Below are 27,547 nucleotides of genomic sequence, written 5' to 3'. Positions count from 1 at the left end.
CTTTAATATTCCCACCTCAAAGATGACATTACCCTGGTGATTTAAATGAGGTGTTCCCAGGCCTCTCAGGCATTTGAATATCTGGTCCCCTCATGGCGGAAGCTTGGAGGATGTTAGAAATGTGACCATAATGGAGGAAGTGTGTCGCTGAGGGCAGGATGTGAATTTCCAAAAGCCACATGCCATTCCAAGTGAGCTCTCTCTACTTCCTATTTGTGACTTGAGATGTGAGCTCTCTGATACCAGACTTAGCTGCTGTGACTGCTGCTTGTTGTCTGTGCCGTTATGGACCCTGACCTTCTAGATCTGAAGCCCAGAATAGACTCTTCCTTCTATAGTTGGTCTGATCATTGTGTTCTATTACAGCAACAGAAAAATATCAAATGCAATTATGATCATAAGCATCCAGTATTTAAACTGGAAATCAACATTTTTGAGAAAACAAAATACAAACTATTATTGACACTAGGTGAACTTTACTTTTCTGAACTGTCACTATAATTGAATGCAGCATCATTCAACTCAACCGTATGGATGTGAATAATGCTTATATATTAAAGTCATGTAAAAATAGTGAGGGCACCTTAAAAACATCTGAAAATTGTGCCAACACCTACCTTCTTCTGCTTTCTTCATTAAGTCATCAAGCAGGATCTTCTGATGATCTTCGCCATCGTTAAAACTGTACAATGCCCATTTCTTCAGAAGAGTTTCTCCTTCCCCACAAATGTCAATCTCCAACAGCCCAGGAAACCATTCTTCCATGAGTGAGTCGATGTGATCCACAACTTGACCCAAAAGAATACAACCTACAGAATTCAAAATTAAGAACTCATGGACAATTCTTACCATGAATAAGTGAGCAAAAACTTCCATAGCAAAACCTTTAAACATTATGGAAAGAAATTGAAGAGGAGAAGGAGGGAGGAAGTGACCAGCAAGAAGGGAAGGAAATGAGGTATAAAAGTGCAGATGACCAAGTATGAGGCCACATTCATGTACATCAAAATGCCAAATGCAAACCATTACTCTTTATACTATCTTAATGAAGTTAAAAAGAAACTGAGGAAGACATTAGAATATGCAAAGACCTTCCCTGCTTATCAATGTCAATAATGAAAGCTACTGTTACTCACAGCAATCTACTATGGTATTGCAAACAATATTAAAATTCCCAATTCTTCACAGAACTAGAAAAAAATTGTTCTCTGTACCAAATCCAATTCAAAATATATCAAAGACCCTAATGTAAGGTCTGAAACCCTGAATCTACTAGGGGAAACGAAAGGAAAGTGCTCCAAGATACAGACACTGGAAAGGCCTTTCTGAAAGGGATATTAATTGCACAGAAAATAATATCAAGAATTGACAAGTAGGACTGTATGACATTTTAACACTTCTGCACCTCAAGGAAGATAATCAGAAATAGTAAGAGACCACCTACTAATCATTGAAAATCCTTCATCCATTCAATAAATAAGTTAATAAATGGAGCACACAGTTCTCAAAAAAAGAAATAGTAATAGTCAATCGTGGTTTGAACACTTGTTCAACACCCTGAGCCATCAGAGAAATGATAATTGAATCTCCTTTGGGAGATGACTGACATCAGGAAGATAAATGACAAAGTAATGATGACAAGACGTCGGGATGGAGGAGCCCTTGTCCCTTACGGTTTGAGAATGCAAACTTGTGCAGCCACTTTGGAAATCAGTGTGGAGGTTCCACAGAAACACTAAAAATAGAACTAACACACAGCGGCTGTATAAATGCCTGAAGGCATCTGAGCCCTGGAACACGAATTCTAATTGTTGTTATTTATAAAAACTTGGAGGCAACTATCATGGGGTGAAAGCTGGAGTATCAGAGAAGCAAAAGTGGCCCGCTGCTAGAGAGTTCTTACCTCTACCAATACTCAGACCAAAGGAGTGAGCCTGTCCCTACAAATTCTCAGACTGCATTCTCAGAAGGCTCTGAGCTTCTGTCTCATCCCACCTCTCTCCACCCAGCCATATCACTCCTGTCTCTACCTCCCTAGTGTTGGAATTAAAAGCTATGTGAGTGTGAGCTTTGTTTCTCTTTGAGACAGATTCAATCTTGTGTAACCCAAGGTAGCTTTGAACTCACAGATATTCATCTGTCTTTGTCTCCTAAGTGCTGGTATTGAAGATGTGTGCCACCACTCCTGGCCTCTATGGCTAACTAGTGGCTTAGTTCTGTAGTCCGATCTTCAGGCAAGACTTATTTGTTAGATCACAAACCAAGTATCACCACAAAGCCCACCATCACACACATCATACCCCGTTTACCATTGCACTGTACACACTAGCTAAGACAAGGAGCCAAACTAAACGTCCATTATCAGAGGGATAGAAAAAGGAAACTTGTATTCTTAAAACATGTACACATATTAGAGTTTCATTCAGTCATAATAAAAAATAAAATTATCTCATTTGCTGGAAAAGAGAATTGGAGATCATTATGCTAAGTCAAATAAACTAGATTCAGAAAGACAAATACTGTTAAGTTTCTTTCATATGAATAACCTAGATTTAGATACAAATATATTTTATGGAGAAATACATACATGGGGAAATGGAGAGAAGAGGTTCAAAGGAAGGGAAGAAGAAACCAGAGAGAGCAATATAGTGGGGTAAAACAACAAAAACATAATTTCTCTCATATGTAGAACATAGATACATAGAGGATAGATACATATATGCATGCATGTGTGTTTAAGTACACACACACAAGCACACACACACATACACACACACACACACCTGCATATGTGTGATATGAAAGCACAGGGGAACTACTTGGGGGGAATCAGCAGTGATGGGCAGAAGAAAGCAGATGAGGATGATAGTGAAATCCATTATTTTTCCCACAAAGAGCACTGACTGCTTTTCCAGAGGACCTAGATTCCATTTCCACCTTGTGACCATCTGTAATTCCACTTCCAGAAGATCCAATGTCCATTTCTGGCATATGGTGGTACACAGTCATTTACGCAGGCAAAACACCAATATGCATAAAACAAAAATTAGCCAGGTATAGTTGTTTGCACTGTTAGTCCCAGAACTCGAGAGGCAGAGACAGGCAGAGCTCTTTGAGTTCAAGGTCAGCTAGGTCTATGTAGTAGTAAGCTCCAGACCAGCCAAGATAGAACCCTGTTTCCCCTCACCAAAAAAAAAAAAAAAAAAAAAAAGTTTGTAAATATTTAAAAACTTGCAAAATAAAACAAAAAATAAAAGTGCTCACTAGTCTTAAAACTGTCACAATGCTCGAGAAGAGCAACTGGAAAGTTACTGGCTTTGGGGAGAAGGAGCTGTTTTGAATCCCTAGATTCCAGGTCCTGTCGCAGCCTCCCAAGTATCTGGGGCAACAGGTGACCACCATGCCCACGGGTCCAGTAAAGAAAAAAATCAATGTATCTTTAAGGTTAGATGAGTTTACAGGTACAATCCAAACTTCCGAGTTAGCTTCCTTACCTTTTCTACAAGAAGGAACTGTAATTTTTAAGAAACTCTCTGGGCGATCATCTAACACTTCGGATCCCACCAGACAATATGCTTCTGGGGACCAATTCAGGTAGATGCCCTGTCGCCAATACATTCTGTTCGGGCGTAGTGCTCTCTCTGAGAGTTTAAAGACAGATTCAAATGCATCTATTAGTTATCAACTACTTCATTAATTAAACAGGAAAAGCTTCCAGTCATACCTTAAGTAATAGTAATATATATTTGCTTTGAAATGAACATAGGTTTATTTAAGTATGAGCCCTTCTCCAAATGAATGTTAATTTTTTCCTTAATATTTCAATCACATAAGTTAAATGCTTTGCATACTATCTAATACACATTGCAAGCTCTTGATAAAGAGTTTAACATGGTTAAAATACAAAAATCAAAAGTAACTTTTCATAATTGTTTTAAAAATCAGTTATATTAACACCATTATCAAACTTTTAAATCCATTTTAACTATCTTTTTATTCACTAATACCAAGAAACACAAGACATTTTTCAGAAACCAGTAACACTTGCAGTTATCTTTGGCCTGAAACCCACTGATAGTTCCCTATCATGTTACAATGCCTCTTACTTTAGGATGAAAACTTACCATATAAACATAGCTTTACCCTTTGTCAAGTCCCTGGAGGATGGGCAGCAGACTCTTGGGGTCAGAGTCTCTCTGTCAGAAAGCCAAGACCTGTTACACTTGCTGAGGAAAAGCCCCTCTTCATACATTGGTTATTCCCACACTATTCTTTGCGTGTGTGTGTGTGTGTGTGTGTGTGTGTGTGTGTGCGTGTGTGTGTGTGTGAAGTGTACGCATCTGTGTATATGTGTGTGTATGTGTGTGAATATGTACAAGTGTGTGTGAATGTGTGTACATGTGTGTACACTTAAACTACTGGCTCCCACTAAACTCCGTCTCTTAAAGCTATCGTTTCCTGTTTGTTAAGTCTTGGGAAGTACAATACTCACAGTCGATGGAATTGCATCTAATACTAGAACTGGGGCATTTTCCTCCCAGCAAGCTGTGTAAGTTGGTACCTGTTCATGTACTGACCACTCTTGCCTTCCAAACAGCTTAACTCTGGTAAATGCCACGCTAATTTCAACATTTCTTTCTAATTTGTCTACATAGTAATCTTTGTTAAATACATACCTCTTCCAGAAAGCATGAAAGGAGAGATTTCAAGCAATCGATTAATCAGTCTTGACCAAAATCCCATTGGAAAGTATGGCATTTCATATAACCGAATGATGATCTCAGAGTTCTCACAGTGGGGGAGCTCTATCACAGGCCTGTGGTCAGATAGGCTACAGAAAGTGGAGACTGTCAGAAACGGAGCCTGGTGCCCTGAGCCTGGTGCCCTGAGCCTGGTGCTCTGAGCACCATGCCCTGGGCTATTCATTGCTTCAAACTCAGGGAAATAACTATTCCAAATAAATTGCATTGTTTTATAATATTCTCTTGCCACATGATCTTCCACATTAAAAATTTGGAAGTTACTCAACTGAAATGCATGTTCAAATGAAGTAGATGCACAAAAAAAACTTTCACCAATCCTATGTATATTAATAAATTAATACAATTAGCATAAAAGTAGATATTAAGATTACATGAAACTTGAAAAATACATGTCCTAGAAACAAGTACATGTCTACATTTAGAATTGGCTGCATCCATTAATCAATATAATTTGCACTCTCAGGACTTTGGGGCATTTCCACTTACTTTCAAAGCGATACGAGAATTTTCTCAAACAAGGCTAGAAAATAGTCCTTCACCATGATGCCCGATATTTTAAGTTTTGTTGGAAACTCACCGTCTCCTTTAACCTTCCCTAATTTAATATAACTGTTTCACTGGCAAGTGAAGAAGAAGTGTATGTGCACATACTGCTTCACTGCTAATCTTCCTTAAATATTTTGAGTGTTGTTAAGCCAAATAGAAATTATATACATAAAATAATCTCTTTCTTTAAGACATTAAACAACTTCACTGTTTTTCAAAATATATGCTATGCATTGCCAGAAAGCTTACCAAAAATAATGTATCTACTACAGAAAAAAATACTTCAGTAACAAAAAAATAAGATAATCAGGTCAATTTCTATTGAATTTTTAAGATCTGTCTTACCTGCTTGGAACCAGCAGATACTCTTCTCCGATTGGCAAGGCAATCTGGAATTTTTCTAGCAGTTTAAAGTACTGTGTCATGTAGTTCTTTGGGAATCGCTTTTTCTTTGAAAGGAATTTTTCTACATCTCTCCGTGTAATGATGCCCTTCGGATGTTTCAGACAGCCCTCCACTTTCACTGTCAGAATCTGAGAGAGTCGAATTCATAATTACAAGGACTCATTTCCTGAAACATTTCCAACCTAAACCATTTCTTGTCCTTTTGCTTGGTGCAAATAAGGACAAAAGCTAAAACAAGTCAAGATCAAATCTGTGCAATTGATAGCATGGAAGCTCAGGGGGACAACTGTTTAGAAGCACTTGGAAAACTAAGGGGGAGGATCCAATTCTTCAGGATTTTCCTGGTCCTAATCCCCAGCACTCATTCTGCAGTCTCATCACTAACATATTCTTATACATTCCAAGAAATTACCTTCTAGGTATTAATCCAAAATTTTCGCTGTAGACATTGATGTTTCCATAATAGGAGACAGCTTACACCAATGGAAAAGAAGTAGTGTGACCACAGCCTGTTACAGGATTCTACTGGTCAAGCATGAGTCAATAAATCTGAAGGAAAGCAGGTGAATCCACCCTTTAACATGCTACCCTGATGATGCCAACATATGTGAGGCATTAGCCACAAACCTGCCAGTTAAGAATAGGAAAGTAGAGCTTAAGAACCCATGTCCAACGCAGGCTCTGTTACGGCTGTGGGACCTTAGGAAAGGTATCTGTGTTTTTTTTGGGGGGGGTTGTTTTGTTTGTTTGTGCTTTGTTTTTGTTTTGTTTTCAGTGGTTTCCTTCTCTGAAATGAAATAACAAAGATGGCTATGTTTTATGTTGCTAAAGGAGTGAACATATTGTACGTAAAGCTTAAGGAGTGCATGTGATCATTTTAAGCATAAACTAAGCCCCTGTGTTAGCCATAATTACATATTCAATGGACTTTGGACAAATTTCTTTTTAAAAGATGTTTAAGCTTAATTCCATACCTCTACGATGTGTAAAAGGTCCGTAAGTAGAGGCAAACATTATTTTTGCTATCTGTTCATTGAGGTACTAGACAGTAAAGCCCTCAGGCTCACAGGCTTATTCTTCCACCTCCGTCTATTTCATATGTGTGATATTTACTAAACCAAGGAAGGTACCATCCATTTCCTCAGCTTGTATGTCATGGCTGTGCCTGATGGGCTCTTGCGTGGGCAAGTGTGTTGATTGCGGTTTCTCCCACCCTTTGTCCCTCAGGGCAGTTCCAGACAATTCTTCCAATGCCGGGAACTGTCACTGACTGTCTCTGAGTTGTTGAGACCTGACAGCTGCTGTGCCCAGCCATGCCACCACCCTCTTTAAAGCTCACCCTTTAGCAGCTCACATGCCTATGCATGAGTTATCTTTATCTCCTTTTCACGTTAGCTTTGTGAGGACACAAACTGCGATCAGCTCAGAAACAGGACATCGGGAACATGGAAGACCCTGAATAAACTGTGCTGAGTTTGTCAGCTTTGAAACACTCATTTGGAACATAGTCCAGCTACTTGCGTGCAAATCCTAACTGTCTTTTTCTGAACCTGTACCTTCAGCCTCTCCATCCACCAAGATGTGGCATAACAAAGTTCTGATTTCAAAACCTGTACTTTACTAACCTGGAAAACCTAAAAGAAATGGGCAAGTTTCTAATTAAGTCAAATCACCACAAAGAATTCAGCAGTGTAATCAAACCCTTGAGGAAACTGAAACAATAATAAAAGCCTTCCAGCTTTTAAAAAAGTGTCTAGGACCAGATGTATTCACAGCAGAATTCTACCAGACTTCCAAAGATCCACAGACAATCCTTCTTAAGCTATTCCCCACAAATAAGGAGAGAAAAAAAGAAGGGGGAAAAAGAGAATTTCTAAATCCTTTCTACAAAGTCAGTATCTTTCTAATACCAAAATAAAGACACAGCAATATAAGTGTCCAATATCCTGATAAACAGACTCAAAAAATGCTCAGAGTACTTGGAAGCCACGAGAAGCCTCCCTTTTTAATTGTTTGTCAAGGTGTTCAAGGGACTCACAGATCTATAATCTATTGCTATTGCCCTTGCTTGTACCATAGAGATATAGGGTAAGTCCTTATTACTGAAAACACTATGTACTTCAGAGGCAGAACCCTGAGACTTCTGAGTTTGAACTGGCCTGAATGTCTCCTCTCTGAGAACTAACTTTAATGGCACTTGAACACACCATGTGATCTGTCAAATGAGGGAAGAACCAACAGTTCTATCCAGCTATGATGCCTATGAATGAACCACAGCAATGAACGACATGGCACATGCTTTAAAAGGTGCAGAAGCAGCACAAACACCTTGGTGGTAGCCCACAGCTCTCTAATTGGTATCTTCAACAAGAAGAAAACTCTTCCTGGTACTGGAAACGTAGCTGACTACTCAGGGCTAGTGAACCCATATTTCTTGAAGGAGAACCTCCAACCACCACTTCACTAAGCCAGTATAGTCCCCCACTCCATTCTAAACGTTTGTCCTTATACCAACAGGTAAGCATACTCCTCATCCCTCATCGGGGAAACTTCCCTCTGCGACAGATGGAAACCATTACAGACAGCCACACCAGTGAAAATGTAGAGCTGGGAAGCCCAGTCTCCATGGATACCACTAAAGAAAAACTCAGACACCCTAGTCTCATGGAACATGGCAGAAGACGAGCTAGGAAGACTGTAAGAGCGAAAGGGTCTTACAGGGAGATTGTATATTCTAGGGATGTCAGAAGCTATAAAGTCTCACCTCACCGACATGACTGCCCAAACATTACCTGAGCAAGGATGACACCAATAGACATGCTGAAGTGGGTGGAGCAATACCCAGGGGACCTCAACCCTACACAGAGAACGACAGGCCCCTAAGGAATGCTGAGAGAGCGAAACAGTCTTCCCCAGTTAAGAGCACATAAATTGGCTTTCCAATACCAAGAGGGGGCAGACATGAAAACATACACACCATTAACAACATACAGACTGAGCAGGTGAGCAGGGTCTATATACATACATACATACATATATATATATACACATACACATACATACATATACTGAAAATGCTAACATCTTATTTCTACTGTTTTTTTAAAGAAGTAATTAAAAAACAGTAGAAATAAGATGTTAGCACTTTCAGTTTCCAAGTTTGGAAGTGGCCCTTTATATAGTGATAAAATCTGAAATAATATTTTAGTTTTATCACCCTTAAAGAGCCTATAGTTTCTTCTATCTACTAACTCATATGCTTAAATTATAGACCTTTTCAAGCAAGAAATCTGTATCTCCCACCTATTCTGTCAAGAATAATTCCCCAACTTGAAAGCTCTAGAAAAAAAAGAAGCTGATTCACCCAGGAGGAGTAGAAGACTGGAAATAATCAAACTGAGGGCTGAAATCAACAAAATAGAAACACAGAAAACAATCCAAAGAATCAATGAATCAAAAAGCTGGTTCTTGGAGAAAATCAACAAGATCGACAAACCCCTATCCAAATTAATCAAACGGCAGAGAGAGAACATGCAAATTAATAAGATCAGAAATGAAAAGGGGGACATAACCACAGACACAGAGGAAATTCAGAGAATCATTAGATCTTACTACGAAAATTTATATGCCACAAAGTTGGAAAATGTAAAAGAAATGGACATTTTTTTAGATAAGTACCATATACCAAAGTTGAACCAAGAACAGGTGAACAATCTAAATAGACCTGTCAGTCGTGAAGAATTAGAAGCTGTTATTAAAAATCTCCCTACCAAAAAAAGCCCAGGACCAGATGGTTTCAATGCAGAATTCTACTGGAACTTCCAGGAAGAGCTAATACCTATACTCCTTAATGTATTTCACAATATAGAAACAGAAGAATCACTGCCAAACTCTTTTTATGAAGCTACAGTAACTCTGATACCAAAACCACACAAAGACACAACCAGGAAAGAGAATTACAGACCAATATCACTCATGAACATCGACGCAAAAATACTCAATAAAATACTGGCAAACCGAATCCAAGAATACATTAGAAAAATTATCCATTATGATCAAGTGGGCTTCATCCCAGAGATGCAGGGCTGGTTCAACATATGCAAATCTATCAATGTAATCCATCATATAAATAAACTGAAAGAAAAAAACCATATGATCATTTCATTGGATACGGAAAAAGCATTTGACAAAATTCAACACCCATTTATGATAAAGGTGTTGGAGAGACTGGGGATACAAGGATCATACCTAAATATAATAAAAGCAATATACAGCAAACCGTCAGCTAACATCAAATTGAACGGAGAGAAACTCAAAGCCTTTCCACTAAAATCAGGAACACGACAAGGCTGTCCACTCTCACCATTCCTCTTCAATATAGTGCTTGAAGTTCTAGCAATAGCAATAAGACAACATAAGGGGATCAAGGGGATTCGTATTGGAAAGGATGAAGTTAAACTTTCGTTATTTGCAGACGATATGATAGTGTACATCAGCGACCCCATAAACTCTTCCAAAGAACTCCTACAGTTGATAAACACCTTTAGTAATGTGGCAGGATACAAGATCAACTCCAAAAAATCGGTTGCCCTCCTATATACAAAGGATAAAGAAGCAGAGAGGGAAATCAGAGAAACATCACCTTTCATGATAGCCACAAATAGCATAAAATATCTTGGGGTAACTCTAACCAAGGAAGTGAAAGACCTATTTGACAAAAACTTTAAGTCTTTGAAGAAAGACATTGAGGAGGATACCAGAAAATGGAAAGACCTTCCCTGCTCTTGGATAGGGAGAATCAACATAGTAAAAATGGCAATTCTACCAAAAGCAATCTATAGATTCAATGCAATTCCCATCAAAATCCCATCAAACTTCTTTACAGACCTTGAGAGAACAATAATCAAGTTTATATGGCAAAACAAAAAACTCAGGATAGCCAAAACAATCTTATACAATAAAGGAACCTCTGGAGGCATTACCATCCCTGACTTCAAACTGTATTACAGAGCAACAGTATTGAAAACAGCTTGGTATTGGCATAACAACAGAGAAGTCGACCTATGGAATCGAATAGAAGACCCGGGTATTAACCCACAAACTTATGAACACCTGATTTTTGACAAGGGAGTTAAAGCTATACAATGGAAGAAAGATAGCATCTTTAACAAATGGTGCTGGCATAACTGGATGTCAACCTGTAGAAGAATGAAAATAGATCCATATCTATCACCATGCACAAAACTCAGGTCCAAATGGATAAAAGACATCAACATTAATCCGACCACTTTGAACCTGATAGAAGAGAAAGTGGGAAGTAGTCTACAAGATATTGGCACAGGAGACCACTTCCTAAGCAGAACCCCAGGAGCGCAGACAATAAGAGAAACAATAAATAAATGGGACCTCCTGAAACTGAGAAGCTTCTGTAAAGCAAAGGACACTGTCAGTAAGACAAAAAGGCTACCTTCTGACTGGGAAAAGATCTTCACAAACCCTGCAACAGATAAAGGTCTGATCTCCAAAATATACAAAGAACTCAAGAAACTAGACACTAAAACTCTAATTAACCCAATTAAAAAATGGGGTACTGAACTAAACAGAGAATTCACTACAGATGAACTTCGAAGGGCTAAAAAGCACTTAAAGTCATGCTCAACCTCCTTAGCAATCAGGGAAATGCAAATCAAAACAACTTTGAGATATCATCTTACACCTGTCAGAATAGCCAAACTCAAAAACACCAATGATAGCCTATGCTGGAGAGGATGTGGAATGAGGGGAACACTCATCCATTGTTGGTGGGAATGCAAACTTGTGCAGCCACTGTGGAAATCAGTGTGGCGGTTTCTCAGGAAACTGGGAGTCAACCTCCCTCAGGACCCAGCAATTCCACTCTTGGGAATATACCCTAGAGATTCCTTAACATACTACAAAAGCATTTGTTCAACTATGTTCATAGCAGCACTATTTGTAATAGCCAGAACCTGGAAACAGCCTAGGTGCCCCTCAATAGAAGAATGGTTAAAAAAGGTGTGGAACATATACACATTAGAGTTTTACTCAGCGGTAAAAAGCAATGACATCTTGAATTTTGCATGCAAATGGATGGAAATAGAAAACGCTTTACTGAGTGAGGTAAGCCAGACCCAAAAAGAGGAACATGGTATGTATTCACTCATAAGTGGATTCTAACCATAATTAAAGGTCTTTGAGCCTATTATTCGTGATCCTAGAGAAGCTAAATAAGAAGATGAACCTGATGAAGATTATTTAGCTATCCACCAGGAGGTAGGAAATAGACAAGAGTCCCAGGTAACCTCGGGTGCATGGGGGGGTGGGAGGGTTGTCGGAAAGGGAGAGGGTTAGAGAGAAGGGAGTAGGGGAGGATTGGGGAAAGATCGGGGGACTGGGATGGGGGGGAGGGAGGAAGGATGGATATGGGATCAGGCAAGTATATACCTCAACTAAGGGAATCATTTTAGGGTTTACAAGAGACTTGATTATAAAGGGGATCCCCGGTCCAAGGAGAGATCCCCAGATGGTTCTCTGGACAGAGGAGAGGGTGCCTGAACCGGCCTTGGCCCACAACCATACTGATGAATATTTTGCATGTCACCATAGAATCCTCATCTGGCGATGGATGAAGATGGAGGCGGAGAACCACGTTGGAACACTGGACCTAGCTCCCTAGGTCCAAATAAGAGGCAGAAGGAAAGAGAACGTGAGCAAAGAAGGCAAGGGCAGAGGAAACCTTCATCCGATGTTGGATGGCGATACAGATGGAGACCCATATTGGAACACCGAACTGAGCACTCCACGGTCCAAATGAGGAACAGAAAGATGAAGAAAATTAAAAAAGTAATCAGGACTGCGAGGGATGCGAGCACCCACTGATACAAGGGAACTGATATAATGAGAGTTCACCAAGGCCTGTTGGACTGGGACTGAACGAGGACGTGATCCAACCAGATTCTCTGAATGTGGCTGGCCCGGAGCCTTTTTGAAAAGCCATTGACAATGACACTGGGACTTGCTTCCTCTGCATATACTGGATTTTGGCGCTCCAGTCTGTTTGGACTCTCACCTTTCCTGGACCTGGAGGGAGGGGAGAGGAACTTGAACTTCCCACAGGGCAGGAAACCCTGACTGCTCTAGGGGATGGAGAGGGAGGAGGAGAGGGAGTGGGGGGAGTGGGAGGGTGTTGGGAGGAGGGGCTGAAATGGAAACTTTTATAATTTAATAAAAAAAAACCCTAAAAAAAAAGAATAATTCCCCATGAGAGCTTGTTAACGATCGATTTGATTAGTACTATAGGTCTCTTTCGAATCTCTTTACCACATAGTTAAATGAGTTTTGCAAATATATCCCTACCTGAGCTGAACATTCTTTATTAATTTTCATGGCATAACATCTCAGGGCAGAGCATGACATGTAGGTTCATAAGACTTTGTGCACCATGAAATGAAACCATTCCTGCCCTTTCTTGGTGACGCGTAGAGGTGAGCACCCCAATTTACTTTTGCTGGTTGGTATCCTACAAACTTGCTCTTATTTTTACTTGGTTATTTATGGCCACAATCTTTATTTTGATGTATCCATACAAACAAAAGTGATAACCTTTGTTGCTTCTGCTAGCAGGGAATTTAAATGATCATTTGATTGACCTTTTACATCTTCCATGGAATCTTCGAATTGTTTCAATTCTTGATTCCACTTTCACTTTAAAGCCAAACATATTGACTCACACCTGCAATCCCAGCACTTGTAAGGCTAACACATGGCTATTGCTGTGGGTTCAAATCAAGACAGGGCTACACAACTAACTTCAGCTGTATTCTCTCGTAGTTCTCTCGTCTAGCCTGCACTACAGAATGAGACCATATCTCCCTGACCTCAAACTCACTTAAACTAGCATCGTAACATTATACCTAGGGTAATAAAAAAGGACTTCCAGGAAATTTCAAGTAATTACTCCATAGACTTTCTGGGAATTTTACTGTAATTACAGCAGGAACCTACTATGAACCTACTTTGGCTTAGGTTTGGATTTGGGTTGGGAGAGTGTTGTTTGCTGAGGTTTTTTTTTTTAAATGGGGTGATTTATTGTTTGTTTTTACTTTCCATTTTCACTGTATCAAAAGGAAAACTGATGTAAACCTCTTCCTTACACTACTCTGTAAGACATGCCTGCATCTAATCACATTATCCACGCACGCATGTTAAGTTGCATAGAAACTAACCACCCTGGAGACAACTTTATCCTTCTCTTGTTTATATGGAGATCCTGTCTGCCATGGTGTTCCACTTACACAGCAAAACCAACAGGGTGACTGCGCATGCACTCTTGTGAATAATGTATTCACCTACACATGGTTTTTAATTTGACTCCATACTTGGCATACTCTCCAAAACTACTTTTGTACCTTTGTATTGTCTTCAAAGTTATTTTTAAATATCCAAAAAGACACACCTAAAATTATCAGACAGATCAAGTCAGCACTAAATATAAAGCTTTTGTTTCCTTTCACTTACATTAAATCAGGGAAGCAACACCAAGAAAATATAATTGTCCTTATTTAAGTGATGACATAAAAGCTTGAAATAGGAAGAAAAAACAAGAGGAAACTTCATAATGCAAAAGAGATACGGACTCAAGTGATGCCGACTCCAGATAATGTTCCCCTAAGCACAGGACACCACTGATCCCATCACCAGCTCAAACATAGCAAATTTATGCCACCTATGGCATTTGGGCAGAAATGTGGAAACCAATTTGAAAATACCTACTATTAGAACAGACACACTGCAATTAAATGCAATTAAATGCTAATTACACTGGTGTTGAAATGTTCTCTTCAGTGCCAGGTTACAGTATTTACCCTCAAACGAGTTCTCTCTTCAAAATAACCCCCTTTCTATCTTTAAATAGATTTAAGCAGTACTATTCAAGATTGCTTAAAGAAATTTAATTAGCATTATGGAAAATTTGAGAGAGAGATTACAACATGAAAAAGGATAATCATGTTAGAGACTTGGGGAGCCACATGTAAAGCTGTAAAATACATTCATAAATAAAATAGCTACCAATGAATGTGAGAGCTAGAGGCATCACCCTGAGTTCTTCTCAGCCAGGAATGAGTGGAACACAGTATCCTGAGCTATGATGGTTCTGGATCTCTCAGCACTATTTAGAAATGTCCAGACAAATTTTTATTTGTCAAAAATGAGATGGTACAACCATAACTTAGAAAGGAGGAGACAAAATTATACTATCAACCCTACAAAAAAGACACACCACATTTAAATTCAAAGAAGAATGATGTCAACAGTGCTGGGCACGCCTGAGCTAGTGTGCTCTCTTGTGGTTTTCTATGGAAAAACTACAGGTGGCTTTTGTAATTGCTCTATATAAACTCATTGGTAATATACTGTTGTCAGGAGAAATCATTTTCTATGTGAAAAATGAATAGAAAAAAATGTAATTGCAACACAGTTTTCAAAAAATATAAATATCTGAACCTCAGAAAAACTTCTTCCACTGTCTTTACATTTTTTTATTTTGTGTTGAAGAAATGACTGTGTGTGTCCTAGGCTTGTCTGGAACTCTCTACAATAGGTGAGGATGATCTTAAATGTCTATTCCCTCCCACTTCCGTCTTCCAAGCACTGACATTATAAGCACAAATCATCACGCCTGGCTTTCCTGCATACTTTCCAGATAGATTTCATAGTTCCACCAACCCAGTTTCCTCCAAAGTATTTATTCTAAAAATTTTCACAAAGTTTTTATTCATTTAATGAAGTCAGTAACCAAACTGACCGCTGAGGTCTAGATATTAGCCCATAACTGGGAAACAAAGACAAGAATGTGAGCTTTAAGATGCCTGTCCATTGCAAGAAGCTTTTCTGTGTCTTCCCCATCAAGTAATCTATAGTTTTCAATGATTACCATGGTCCCAGCCTTCTCAGAACACAAATACTAAGATGCCCTGGATGCCACTACTGTGTTCTTCAATCACAACCTCTATGCCCCCAAATATAAAGCACCAACCTGTGCCATGACTTTACAAAGCCACTTGGGTTCCACAAAATACAGGTCGCTTAGCTGCAGTGCAGGGTCTTGAAAATGCAGAAGGACTCCTGCAGTGAAAATCCATCAAAGAGTGAAAAGTGGGATGCAGAATAATCCAAAGCCCAGAGACTCCAGTGTAGCTAGTTACACTGAGAGTCTCACACAGGAGGACCCTGGAGTCCCTGCATATGCTACCCCTGGGATGCAAAAGGGTAAAGGAAGCATTTTCTAATTATACGACTTGTTTATATGCATAAGTATATTTGAAATACCTGCAAGCATTGGAAAGTATATGCTGATAAACACAAATTCACAATATTCTTTTGGATCTTCTACATCAGTGGTTCTCAGCCTTCCTAAGTCCATGAGCCTTTAATACAGTTCCTCATATTGTGGCGACCCCCAACAATAAAATTATTTTGCTTCTACTTCATAACTGTAATTTTGCTATTGCTATGGATTATATTGTAAATACCTGATTGCAGGATATCTGATATGAGACCCCAAAGGGGTCACAGTCCACAGCTGTAAAATGGCTCTTTTACATGCATAGTCCAAAGACATGTTTTAATTTCCATATAAATAAAAACAACACATATCTCTGGATATCTGATTTAAGGATCATGAAGAAAGAAACTCATACAAAAATCAAAACAATTTCCTGGCTATTTATTCTAGGACTAGCCAGCAACTGACATGTTCTGCAAGCTAACAATGAAGGGGACCAGCATGGCATGTGGCTGAGACTTGAACTGTGAGCTCACAGTTTAAGCAACAGAGCCCTTCATATCACACCAGCCTCTACTGTCTAAGGTGACCCAGTGAACCACTGCAGTATTAATTCTTATATAAAAATGATGTTCACACAAAAACGTGCTACTACGAAATGACATAGCTACATCGAGAGTTCAGTGTCTCATAGTAGCAAAACTGTATCACCAAACCCATATGTCTTCATTTCTGCCCGGGGACATAATGCATGATTCAATATTCATACATTTAGTGGTCTTACAAAAGATAAAATCCACTAGTAACCTGTTTAAGAATTTTAATGGCATTGTCTTACATTTTGAACAGAGGTCATATACAAGATTCAGACATTTCTTCCAATTATCACGACCTAGCACTGAGAGCCAGAATCCAGAACAAGTGCACAAACCTGACTCGTTTAGGAAATGAACGGCGTGTGGGAGCTCATTCTCATCCAGCTGCAGCTGGTGTTCTCGCACGAGTTGTAGTAGACGCTTCCGGTTAATGACCGGAAACTCCACTGGCACAGCCTTGCGCTCTGACAGAATGATTTTCTCCAGTTCTACGTAGCAATCTGGAATTAGCTGCCCAACCACAGGCTGATCTCGGATCTGTGAAATTACAGATGACAAGGTGGAAAAATCTATTCAAGTCACAGATGTGTTGTAGGGTAAATTCAGCCATAACAGTTTTTTACATGGTGGATGTGTTTTTAATGAAATTGAAACATGGTGTAAAGCCTATCTAAAAGGCGATGAATAGATTATGAAATTAAAGTACGGACATTATAGACATAAAGTCAATTTGGGGGACAAAGCTGCAAATAAATCAGCATAAAAATAGTTATCTATTAATACAGAAAACCCATTTCAAAAACAAAGGCAAATAACCATCCAAGAGAGAGTAGTTTCGTTTCCTAATGCACTGAGGGTACATGCGGTACACAGGTTGGTTACGACATGAACTTTGGGATATTTCTTTGTGAGATGAAAACACACCCACAAGTGTTGGAGACTTTTGGACTGTAGATATCAAGAGTTAGAACTGAACTCATGGAATCTCCTCCCTTAGTTATGCTTTCTCATGGAACCTTAAACTCCGGAAAATAAGATTTGTCTAAATGCCAGTGATCCCGACCTGAAAGGAAGCCTGCTGTCTGCAGCACTGACCGAGAGACAGAGTGATATTTTCAAATAAGGGTCTTGAGATGGTAGTTTCTGTGACAGGTATCTTTTCTTCTTTAGATATTCTTTTTCCCCCTGACAGATCTAATATTAACGAGAAATACAACTCTAAAGATAGCAACCAAGTGCTTCTCAGAGCCACTAGGGGGCAACCTTTCCTCGTGTCTGAATTCTTAGGACAACTCCAATAGTTCTACCCATTAGAATTTCTAACAAATTCTTAGGCTGGAGAAACTGGGTCTCTCTAATATCCATAAACACAACATTGCGGCTCACACCTCTCTGCTTGCACCCAGAGATTGGTTTCCAGCACTGAGAATTACTGCTTTCATGCTTTCCTGCAAGCATTGCCCTGGAAAACTAATCCTACTAACCATTGTATGTTCTTCAGCATTTACACATTAGGACAACATACAACGTCAATTTCAAGGTCATGTTCTAAGCCAGGGAAGGAAACAGAAACAAATGAATGTCTTAAAGGAATCAAATCAAGAAAGGGCAAGAGTACTGAAGGATGGGTCCCAGCCAGCAGGAGGATGCTATTGAACTGGAGAAACTTTAAAGGAATGTGGTCCACACTGACTGAGGTTCTGCCCTGTATTTCCTTCATCTTTCACCTTGATCATGGGATCACTACCAGGTTGAGATAGGGAAGAAAAACAGTACAAGGAACTGTTTGGAAAGAGTCAAGACACAAAGAAGATCAACGAGGCATGCAGGGAGCACTCTCTAACCAAGTCAAAGCTGCTCCTTGGAGATTCGATTCAAGCTTCAGAGAGAAGGTACCCCAGCATGGCAGGCTCTCCTACCCCACCATCTGAAAGAACAAGCGAAGCAAGCCGGTGCATTCTCTAACCAGCACGCCAGAATGAGCTCGCCATTAGCAATATGCATTCCTACTCAATTATACTGCCATTTGGGGAGGCATGTCTGACTTCTTTGTACAGAGTTGTTTTAATAATGCATTTATAAGTACAAAAAGGAATCTGGTCTCACTGATCAACAGTAATAACTTGCAGTTGTCTCAAAGTAGGATTAACCTAGATGACTGACTAGTCCTGACCCCCTTGCATCAGCAGCAGCCAGAACTACTGACTTAACTCTCTCTCTTAAAGACCTGCACCAGCTAAACTCAGGCTTTTACAAAGCAAAATCATCTTCCAAAATGGTCCTTCAAATACCTGATATATGGGAAAAGGAAACACTAATAAACTATCCCAAGGAATGCTTTGGGTGCGGTTACAGCCACAGAAGTAAACTGACCAGATAAACAGATGAATTGAGTGAGTGGGGGTTCTATTTGTGGTCTAAAGCAGTCACTCTCTCTAATCTTATTAGTCCCACTGGAGAACTGAAAAAAAAAAAAAGCAGTGTGGAAAGCTTCTAAGGCAAAATGCCATTCTTAGACAGATAACACCAAACTCAGGAAGACTTTTTAGTAACTATTAAATGTGCCTTGAACAGTTTCTCTTCCTGGCTCCCAGGGAGACAAACCCGTCCACAGACGGTCCATCTGTCTTCTGAGAGGAGTAGAGCCTGTGGGAGCGCAGCAGAGCTGAGCTGATGGACCACTGTGGAGCTGTACATGGCTTATCAGTCAGCACTCCACCCTGGAGCAGTTTAGAGGACACAATGTGGCCCTGTAAGCAATTACTCTAGGATACCAGGCTGAACCAAGCCCTACATTCTGGGATCTCACAGAAACAAAACAGGGAGATCGCACGGAAGGACCCAGAGGAGGTTGTTGTTTTTTTTTTTTTTTCCAGAAATTTCAACCATATTCCTCCCTGTGAGCACTAGTTATCCACTAAACAAGTGGATAACCAAAGAGAGTGTAAGGAATTCAAAACACAAGTCTTAAGCTGGAACATAGCTTTATGAATTAGGTAATTATCTAAAGACTGCTAACAACCAACTAGTGGTCTTGACATCTCACAATATTAAGAGAAAAAGATTGGAATTTTTTTGAAAAACTGGAAACAACCAGAAGAAGAATTATGAAGGAACCACACGGATGATCAAGATGGAAGTAAAATAGGGACCCCCACCCCCGCAAAGGTAGTTGCTAGAAGAACAGATGCCACAGAGGACTGGAGCACCCAGCCCCACAGTCACATTTAGCCTCTGGATGGAACCTGGAGAGGAAGCTGGGAGAGCAGGGCCTCTGGGTGATTTTCTCAGGATCCTGGCAAGATTCTCCTAGATCTGCTCGGAGTCCTCTAGCTAGTTTCACTCCCACTTCTATGAATTATGAATGAAGTATGGCATAAATAAGTCATTTTAAAGTGAAAGTATTTTCGTAGTTCTGAGATATGAAAAAAAAAACCCTACAATTTCCAGATAATCGCTCTCTCCTCAAGGTTTCTGACATTTCTAAGCAGCAGTACGATAAGAGAATGAACAAGGGATATTTATCTAGCAGCCTGCAGGGGGCGCACCCTCCCACCCTGAACACCTAGCAGCCTGCAGGGGGCGCACCCTCCCACCTTGACCACCTAGCAGCCTGCAGGGGGCGCACCCTCCCACCTTAAAATTAAGGCTCTCATTTATGATGGTTTTCCGAAGCTTCGCCAGTGCATCCGACTCCTCGGTGGCATTTACGAAGTGGTAGTCCCGGATGGTGGGGAATCCTCGCTTATTTAGGAGTTCCTTGGTGATTTTGCTTATGCAGGCTTTGCGCTGCTTCTCATCAGAAACATCCAAATGTGTGCCCACCAGAATCACGGGAGAAGAGGAGGCACGGGCCTAAGGGAACAGACACAAGACACTTCCTGTTTGTGTAAGAATCCTTCCTGCTTACATTTCTGCTGAAATCGGCCACGTATGAAACTCAGTGCTTCAGCGATGACAGGTTCAAGGGCTTCAGAGGCGGACAACAGCGACTGTCTTTCCTTGCTGCTAGTGTGTGCACAGAGTCCTCTAAAGGACAGGTTTTGACACATAATCCTGTGACATAGCAGTGTTTTGAGATGGGAGCTTTATGAGACGCCGAAGTCACAGCACTGAGCCCAGAAACCGACTGACTCTGTCATTACAGTAAGGGACACCCAGGAAAGTATAACTTATGTCCTCTTCCTTTTGCTACTGGGCATGTGCGTTCTTGCCCTTCCGCCTTTCACCATGGAATGACACACCAGAAATGGCCTTGCAGATGCCAGCCTCGAGGGCCTGGATTTCCCTCCCTCCAGAACAGTGAGACCGAAATCTCTGTCGTTCGTGAATCCCTCGGGCTTAGACTGTTTCAGCAGCAAATGGCAACAAAGCTATTTCCTTAAACTTAAACTAATGATAATCATAAAACGATTTTCAAGTTATTATTATGTCTTTTTTAGTCCAATTTTACCACTTTCCAGGTTCTTAAATAACTGTGCTACTGTAATTTTCCTTTTGTTTTAACATTTGCTTAAAGCAGGTTGTTTGTAAGCTGTGTTTCTAAATAAAGGAAGTGTTCAGTAAACTCCAAGCTCCGTCAGAGCGGCACAAAAATCACTTTAAAGTCATTCCGTTTGGAGAATGAAAGACCAAAACCACAGAAGCAAACCTTACTGCCGCTGTACTATTTGCCCAAGCTGCTACAATATTACCAGGAAAAGAGATGCTTAAGAAAGATCCAAATTATCAGGTATACCCATGAACTACCAAATTCTGTGTCCAGATGTCTGAGTGCAAACTTTCTGAGGACCTCACTGAGGCAACAGGGAGGGAGCACAGGGACTCTTGCTGCAACCTCAACTCAAAAAGTCATATAAAGAAATGTCCACTAACAAGGCAACAGCAGATGGTAGAGAAATAGCAACACAGAGGCATCAAATAAAGGAGGCCAACAGTCTGGGACCATTTGCAGGGCAGGATCTAAAGGCTTCACACTTAAAGGCTGCTAAAAATACACTAGCCATGTGCAGAGTGTGTTTGTTACACATCATCTGAAGTTGGGAAAGTTGGTATGCTGGTTAACAAAACCAGCTGTGTGTCTGTGCTTTCAAACTTTACAGTGTGAAAGGATTTCAAAGGCTGGTGACAGGCAGCATTGTCGGATGCTTCACTTCTGTATCATTACCCAAAATCTAAGGGTTTCTAACTTAAAAGCAAAAAAAAAAAGGAAAGAGAAGAAAAAGAGAGGAGAGAGAGAATGAGAGAGGGGGAGAGAGAAAGAGAGAGGAGGGAGGGAAGAGAGACGAAAAGAAAGAAGAAACATTCAAAACAAGTAGAGGAACTGTTCTTTAAAATACATCACCTTATATACCCATCAGAAAGAAAAAATAAACAGAATATAACTGGGCATAGGAGTGCACACCTTTAATCCCCGATACTCAGAAAACAGGCAGGCAAATCTCTGTGAATTCAAGGCCACCCTGATCCTTCATAGAGAGTTCCTGGCCAGCAAGGGCTACATAGTGAAACTAGGCCTCCAAATAAACAAGCAAGCAAACAAAAAAGCAGAAACAGAACATAAAATAGAGAGCAAGGATCATGCTCCACTTCCATGTAACTAGAAGAGATCACCTTGATATTGAAGAGCCAGGGCTTCATGGCGTCCACCTCTGCCTGCCCCTTGCTGAGGTCATACACAGCAAGGTACAGAGCCCTCTGAGTCATGAAGTGGGGGTGAGTGCTATAGAATTCCTCACGACCTGGAAGAAGATGTCCGAAACTTTAGTCTTACACATAATAGACACAAATCACTATTAAAGTTATATAGAGGGCAGGCATAGCAGGACTTGAGAAGGCAGCAGACAACATTCACGCAGCTTTAAAAATGTCAATTAGCTGGCAACCAAGGGATTACTTTAGACACCTCTGCTGGGTGCTGGCATTTCTTTCTGGGTAATGTCCACTCTGGTGACAAGGGTAAAATCTGTAGCTAATGGGCTTGGGACAATCCTTAGTATCTACCAGCTGTTTTCTCTGTTAGATCAAGAAATTCAGTTCTAAAATTTCTACTCAAAACAAAAACTGAAAGAATGCCAAGAGTACCTGCAAAGTCCCACACATTTAGAACAAGGTCCTTTTTCCTTTTGCCTCGTATTTGGATAGGCCAATCTCTGACGTCTATGCCAACTGTGGCGCTCTGCATGCCAAGATCTGACTTCTTCATTTTCATGAGCTGCTGCAGCAGCGTGGTCTTTCCGCTGCCAGTATTTCCCACAATCATCAGCTTCATTCGGTTGTAGGGCACTGCCTTTTTCAGCCGTTGTTGGAGAAACCTGGTGTTATAAAGACAGAAGCAATGAGACAGCCTGCCTGGCAGTGTGCTGGAACTGGGCACTGCCAAAGCTGCTCCACAGGGAATGCAAAGGCACAAGCATGCAAACCTGTAAAGGTCATAGAACCAAGAAGACATATGCCTTCTGATGTGCTACCAGTACTTATTCCATTAGTGATTTCAGGGCAGCCACTGATATTTGGCAGCACTGACAATTCTAATGACGTTATCCCAACACTGGAAATAACCAAAATGCTAAAATCCATTTGCAATACCTATTAAAATGCAATGTGTGCATATATATACATGTAAAAATGTCTATGTGGGAGCCTGTTTAAACAGTACAAGTAAAGTCTTATCCATTATAAATTTTAAGCATTACAATGGCATAGAATCAAAGTCTGTTTTAATGAAAGTTTTATAATGAGCCCACCTTGGCTATCTTATATATGTATGTGTGGGTGTGTTCATATATTTTAAATATAATAAAAATGGATACTTATATATGGCATGTACAATATAGAGATATATTTGCATTAATTGTGGATAAAAGAATAAGATGCCTTTATTTGTTCATTTTAACTATATAAGCTATTACACTACCAAATGATATTAAAATTGTTATTCTAAGTAAACATTATAAAATCAATTAAAGCTAATTTGAAGTGCTAGATATTCAAGAAATACCATGCTTAAGTTTTATAGATGTAAGTTATTTTAAAAATAAAATGGATACAGAAAAATACATTTGAAATTATGTTATGCATTGTTACACTTTTAATTTTTTTGAAATTGTAATGTAATTACACCATTTCCCCTTTCCTTTTCTAAACTCTCCAGGGCATCCTTCCTTGCTTTCTTCTATGGCCATTTTTAAAATTAGAAACCAAACTATGTTGTAAGAAAACTTTAAGGAATACTGACTAATTTATGCCAACAGCAGGCATCTTGATGGTCCCCCTGATAATATGATCAAAAGGAAACATCAGGGATTGTGGAGATGCTCAGAGGATAAGCATCTGTGAGGGCCAGAGTTCGGGAGCCCAGTACCCACTCCAAGCCAAGCTAGTGTGGCAGCCTGCCTGCAATCCGACTCTCCAGGAGACAGACAGGTCACCTCCAGGGAAAGCTGGCTCGATCTAGGTTCAGAAGAGACTGTAAATGAAGTGAAACATGATCAAAGATTGATAATTGAACAAGGGTAGAGCATGATGCAAGAAAACACCTGACTTCCACCTCTGGGTGATGAGGAAGAGAACACATTCTCTCATCATTCCCTGGATACTAGGAATTACTTAAACTTTTGCAGTGACTGCATATAAACTCATGTATTAAATGAAAAGCACATAGAACACACATGTTAAATAGTACTATTCATTGCCCTTAAAGTGTAACTAGACAGTCATCAAAATCTCAGGGGGAAAAGGTGAAACACATTTGACCAAGAGCAAAGGGAGTAAAGTCACCTGACCTTATGATGTCTTTGGCTTTGCATCCTATGTGCTTAAAGTCAAAATTCAGACGCAGTCCATCCAAGGGAAGATCCCATATTTTGCTTAATTTCCCCATTTCATTCGGAAAGGACCTCAGTTCCTCGTTGTAACTGACATCAAGAGATGTCAGGTTTTCAAGACAGCCGATTTCTGGAGGAATCTTAATGAAATAGAAAAGGATAAAACCTGTTGGTAGGAGGGAATCAGTGTGGATGGCCAAGACACAAGACAACAGTGAACAAGAAAGGCTCTTAGACCCCACAGACACCGTGCACAATCTTAACACAAAGTTAAACATTCTTCCTAAATCTTGCCATTAGTTCGCAGTATTGATGCTTCAAAACCACGCAAAAATAAAGAACTTACTCCAGCTATGTGAGTTATTTACCACTTTATCATATTTTAAATTTTATTTGGGGTGTGTGTGTATACAAGTATATGTATGCATGTGTGCACACACATAAGCGTGTGTGTGTGTGTGTGTGTTTGTGTGTAACTTGCAGAAGTTGGTCCCTTCCGTTCACCATGTGAGACCTGGGAAGAACCTCCGTTTATCAGATATGGCAGCTAGCATCTGCTCAACCACCTAGCAAGTTCTATTTATAGCTTTAAAAACTAAATCTCCTTTAGCAATAAACCTCATCGAATACGATTTTGGAAAAAGAAATGAATCATTTATATCTATCCAAAGCTGGTATTTGTGGTTCCATTCTATTCTTTCACAGTGCCTATGGTTTTGAGTAAACCAGAAGAACCAAATACTCAGATTTTAGGTGCCAATCTATCCAAAGTGGTTTGATTTTCTGTTCTAATTTTTTTTTCAGGTAGAGGCACTGAGCCTTGTGTATGCTAGGTAAGTATTATAATTCTAAGACTACTATTACAAGGTTTTAAGCTAACTATAGTATACTTAGAAAAGAAAACATTCATTTGAAAGAAAAAAAAGTATAGGTTTTAAAAAAATATCCAGCAATCCTGAACATCAGATCCTCAGACCTTTGGTATCCTTTAAATTGGTCAACAGCTTGAACTTGACAAGAAAATATCTTTCTTCCATGTGTAAATAAAACGATGCTGACTCATTTAGGTGAGGGTTGCTGCAGAGGCAGACTGAAGAGATCTAAGCATGCAGGAAAGAAAGAGGGGAAACACAGGCCGGGTGTCATCCAATGAAGACGAGGACATAGAGTCTGCCAGGCTCTGGGAAAGGTCAGAGGTCGCAGACGGTGGCGCTCTTACAGCACCACACATTTAAAATTAGATATGCACACTCATATGTAACAATTCTTTAAAATATACAACAAGAGGGTTTGGGATTTGATTGTTGGGAATTGAGCTTTCACTACGCCCACTTAGCACAGTGGAGGATCACATCTCATTTACAAAGCGAGATTTGAAAGTAACTGTGGCAACACCAACTGAAATCTCTTCCCGAGTATCTGATGACTTAAGCAAAGATGACCTCTCACCTCTTTCAGTTTATTATGAGAGAGATGCAGTTTCTCTACTCTTGACCACACGTGTGGCTTTTCACTCAGGTCCAAGGTGCTGATCTGATTATGGCTAAAGAAGAGTTCCCTTAAGTTCAGAGATGTCCAGTGTGCAGGCCCTGGCAGATGCTCAATGTCGTTGTGGCTCATGTCCAAGGACCGCAAGCTGTGGACGACATGATGTTCTATTGAGAGCAAAGTGGGGATTTTCATAGGACACAAAGGAACGTCACGGGGAATTTTACCAGACTGAGAATTAGATGTAATTTTTAAAGCTACGCCACTCATATATAAACATGAACTTGAGCTTGTGGGTTCATACAGCACTTAGAAGAAAAGGCATTTTCCTCTAGAGTGGAAGTGGAAGTGAGTAAGGATGTCTATTGTGATTAAAATGTGGTGGTACTGTGATTATAAGAAAGGATGTTTGGGGTCTTTTCACAAGAAAATAAAACTGCTTGCAGTGACAGATATATTAGCCCTCGAATATTAGATGATCGTCATCCATCAAAGTGTCATGTGGTACCCCATATTTACAGCTTACATATGTTCATTAAAGGTTTGTTTTAAAGAAAGAAAATTTGAGGTCCAGTTTCCTTTTGGACCATAGAGCATCTCTCTCAAAATGAGGGAAAAAAAAACAGTGTTTCATAAATTCTCATGGAGCATGAGAAATTATGATGAACAAATATACAAGCGGTCATTGAGCTCCTGCCTCCTCTCTAGGGTTTATGATTGTGCAGCCTCCACTAGCTCTCCATGGATGGCTTTCACTTTATCAGGGGCTGCTCCACAGCTAATCACTAGAGCCGTGGATATGCTCTAGTCTCAATGAGAGAGGACAAAGCATGGATAAGCCTGCCATGTGAACTGCTTCCTCTCATCAAGAGTGCTTCTCAAGCTTTCAGAAAACCTTAATACTCATGAGTATATGTGTTTGGAGAAAATAAAGACAGAAAGAAAATAGAGCAGGCTTTTATGCATACACTGATCCCTTCCACGTGGTGTATTCGAAACTTAATGTATTAATCATCAGCTAACATAGCATTTGCATCTGCTTGACTAGAGTTTGGGTCTACAAAGTAATGTTTGTATTCTTTAAAATGTACTAGTGTTGTGGAAGAAAAGCAGGTGAAAACTAGAAGAAGCTGTGTGAGAGATTACTTTTATCAGTGTAATCAGGAGTGCATTCAAGACAAGCAAGAGTTGCTACATTTTCTCAAAGCAGTTTCTTTTAGGGGTACAGTCAGGACTCTAGCTGGACAACTATGTATCCACTTGTGAAACCAAAGAAGATTTCAAACAGAAGCACAAAGACTGTAGGAGATGTGGGCCTGAAAATGGTGTTGAGGAAACCAGAAGCAAGGCTGGAGACATGAGCCTGAGGGTGGTGTTGGCGAAATCAGGAGCTGGATCAGAGTGCTAGTTCTCTGCGAAGAAATAATATTTATGTCACTTTGCTTCCTGGTAAATGATTTCCCACCATGTTTTCAGAAACACATTTAAAACATGACCCCATGTTTCTTTCAAAGAAGCCAATATGTAAGAACTGAAAATCTGAAGTTGAGTTCAACAACACAAATGAATTATGACCTTGGGAAGATACTTCATCTCTAGCGAAACTATAAAATGAATATG

The 27,547-nt window shown here is 40.0% G+C and overlaps 1 protein-coding gene across 3 annotated transcripts in view; it reads right to left on the bottom strand.

Moving 5' to 3' along the window:
* Positions 1 to 27,547, bottom strand: part of Lrrk2 (leucine rich repeat kinase 2) — a 142,189-nt gene that overhangs the window by 44,077 nt on the left and 70,565 nt on the right. For all 3 annotated transcript variants that reach the window (XM_087899193.1, XM_087899194.1, XM_048444804.3), the window contains exons 27-37: positions 25,889 to 26,075; positions 24,398 to 24,579; positions 22,698 to 22,927; positions 22,227 to 22,354; positions 20,250 to 20,468; positions 16,949 to 17,150; positions 15,769 to 15,857; positions 5,655 to 5,842; positions 4,677 to 4,831; positions 3,495 to 3,641; positions 618 to 809 (exon numbers count right to left, since the gene is read on the bottom strand). In XM_087899193.1, coding sequence (XP_087755319.1) covers positions 618 to 809; positions 3,495 to 3,641; positions 4,677 to 4,831; positions 5,655 to 5,842; positions 15,769 to 15,857; positions 16,949 to 17,150; positions 20,250 to 20,468; positions 22,227 to 22,354; positions 22,698 to 22,927; positions 24,398 to 24,579; positions 25,889 to 26,075 — 1,919 coding nt within the window. The remainder of the gene's footprint in view (positions 1 to 617; positions 810 to 3,494; positions 3,642 to 4,676; positions 4,832 to 5,654; positions 5,843 to 15,768; positions 15,858 to 16,948; positions 17,151 to 20,249; positions 20,469 to 22,226; positions 22,355 to 22,697; positions 22,928 to 24,397; positions 24,580 to 25,888; positions 26,076 to 27,547) is intronic.

This window comes from Myodes glareolus, chromosome 19 (genome assembly GCF_982192425.1).
Source record: "Myodes glareolus chromosome 19, mMyoGla1.1, whole genome shotgun sequence".
NCBI classification, from domain to species: Eukaryota; Metazoa; Chordata; class Mammalia; order Rodentia; family Cricetidae; genus Myodes; species Myodes glareolus.
This window is presented reverse-complemented; position numbering and strand designations above follow the sequence as displayed.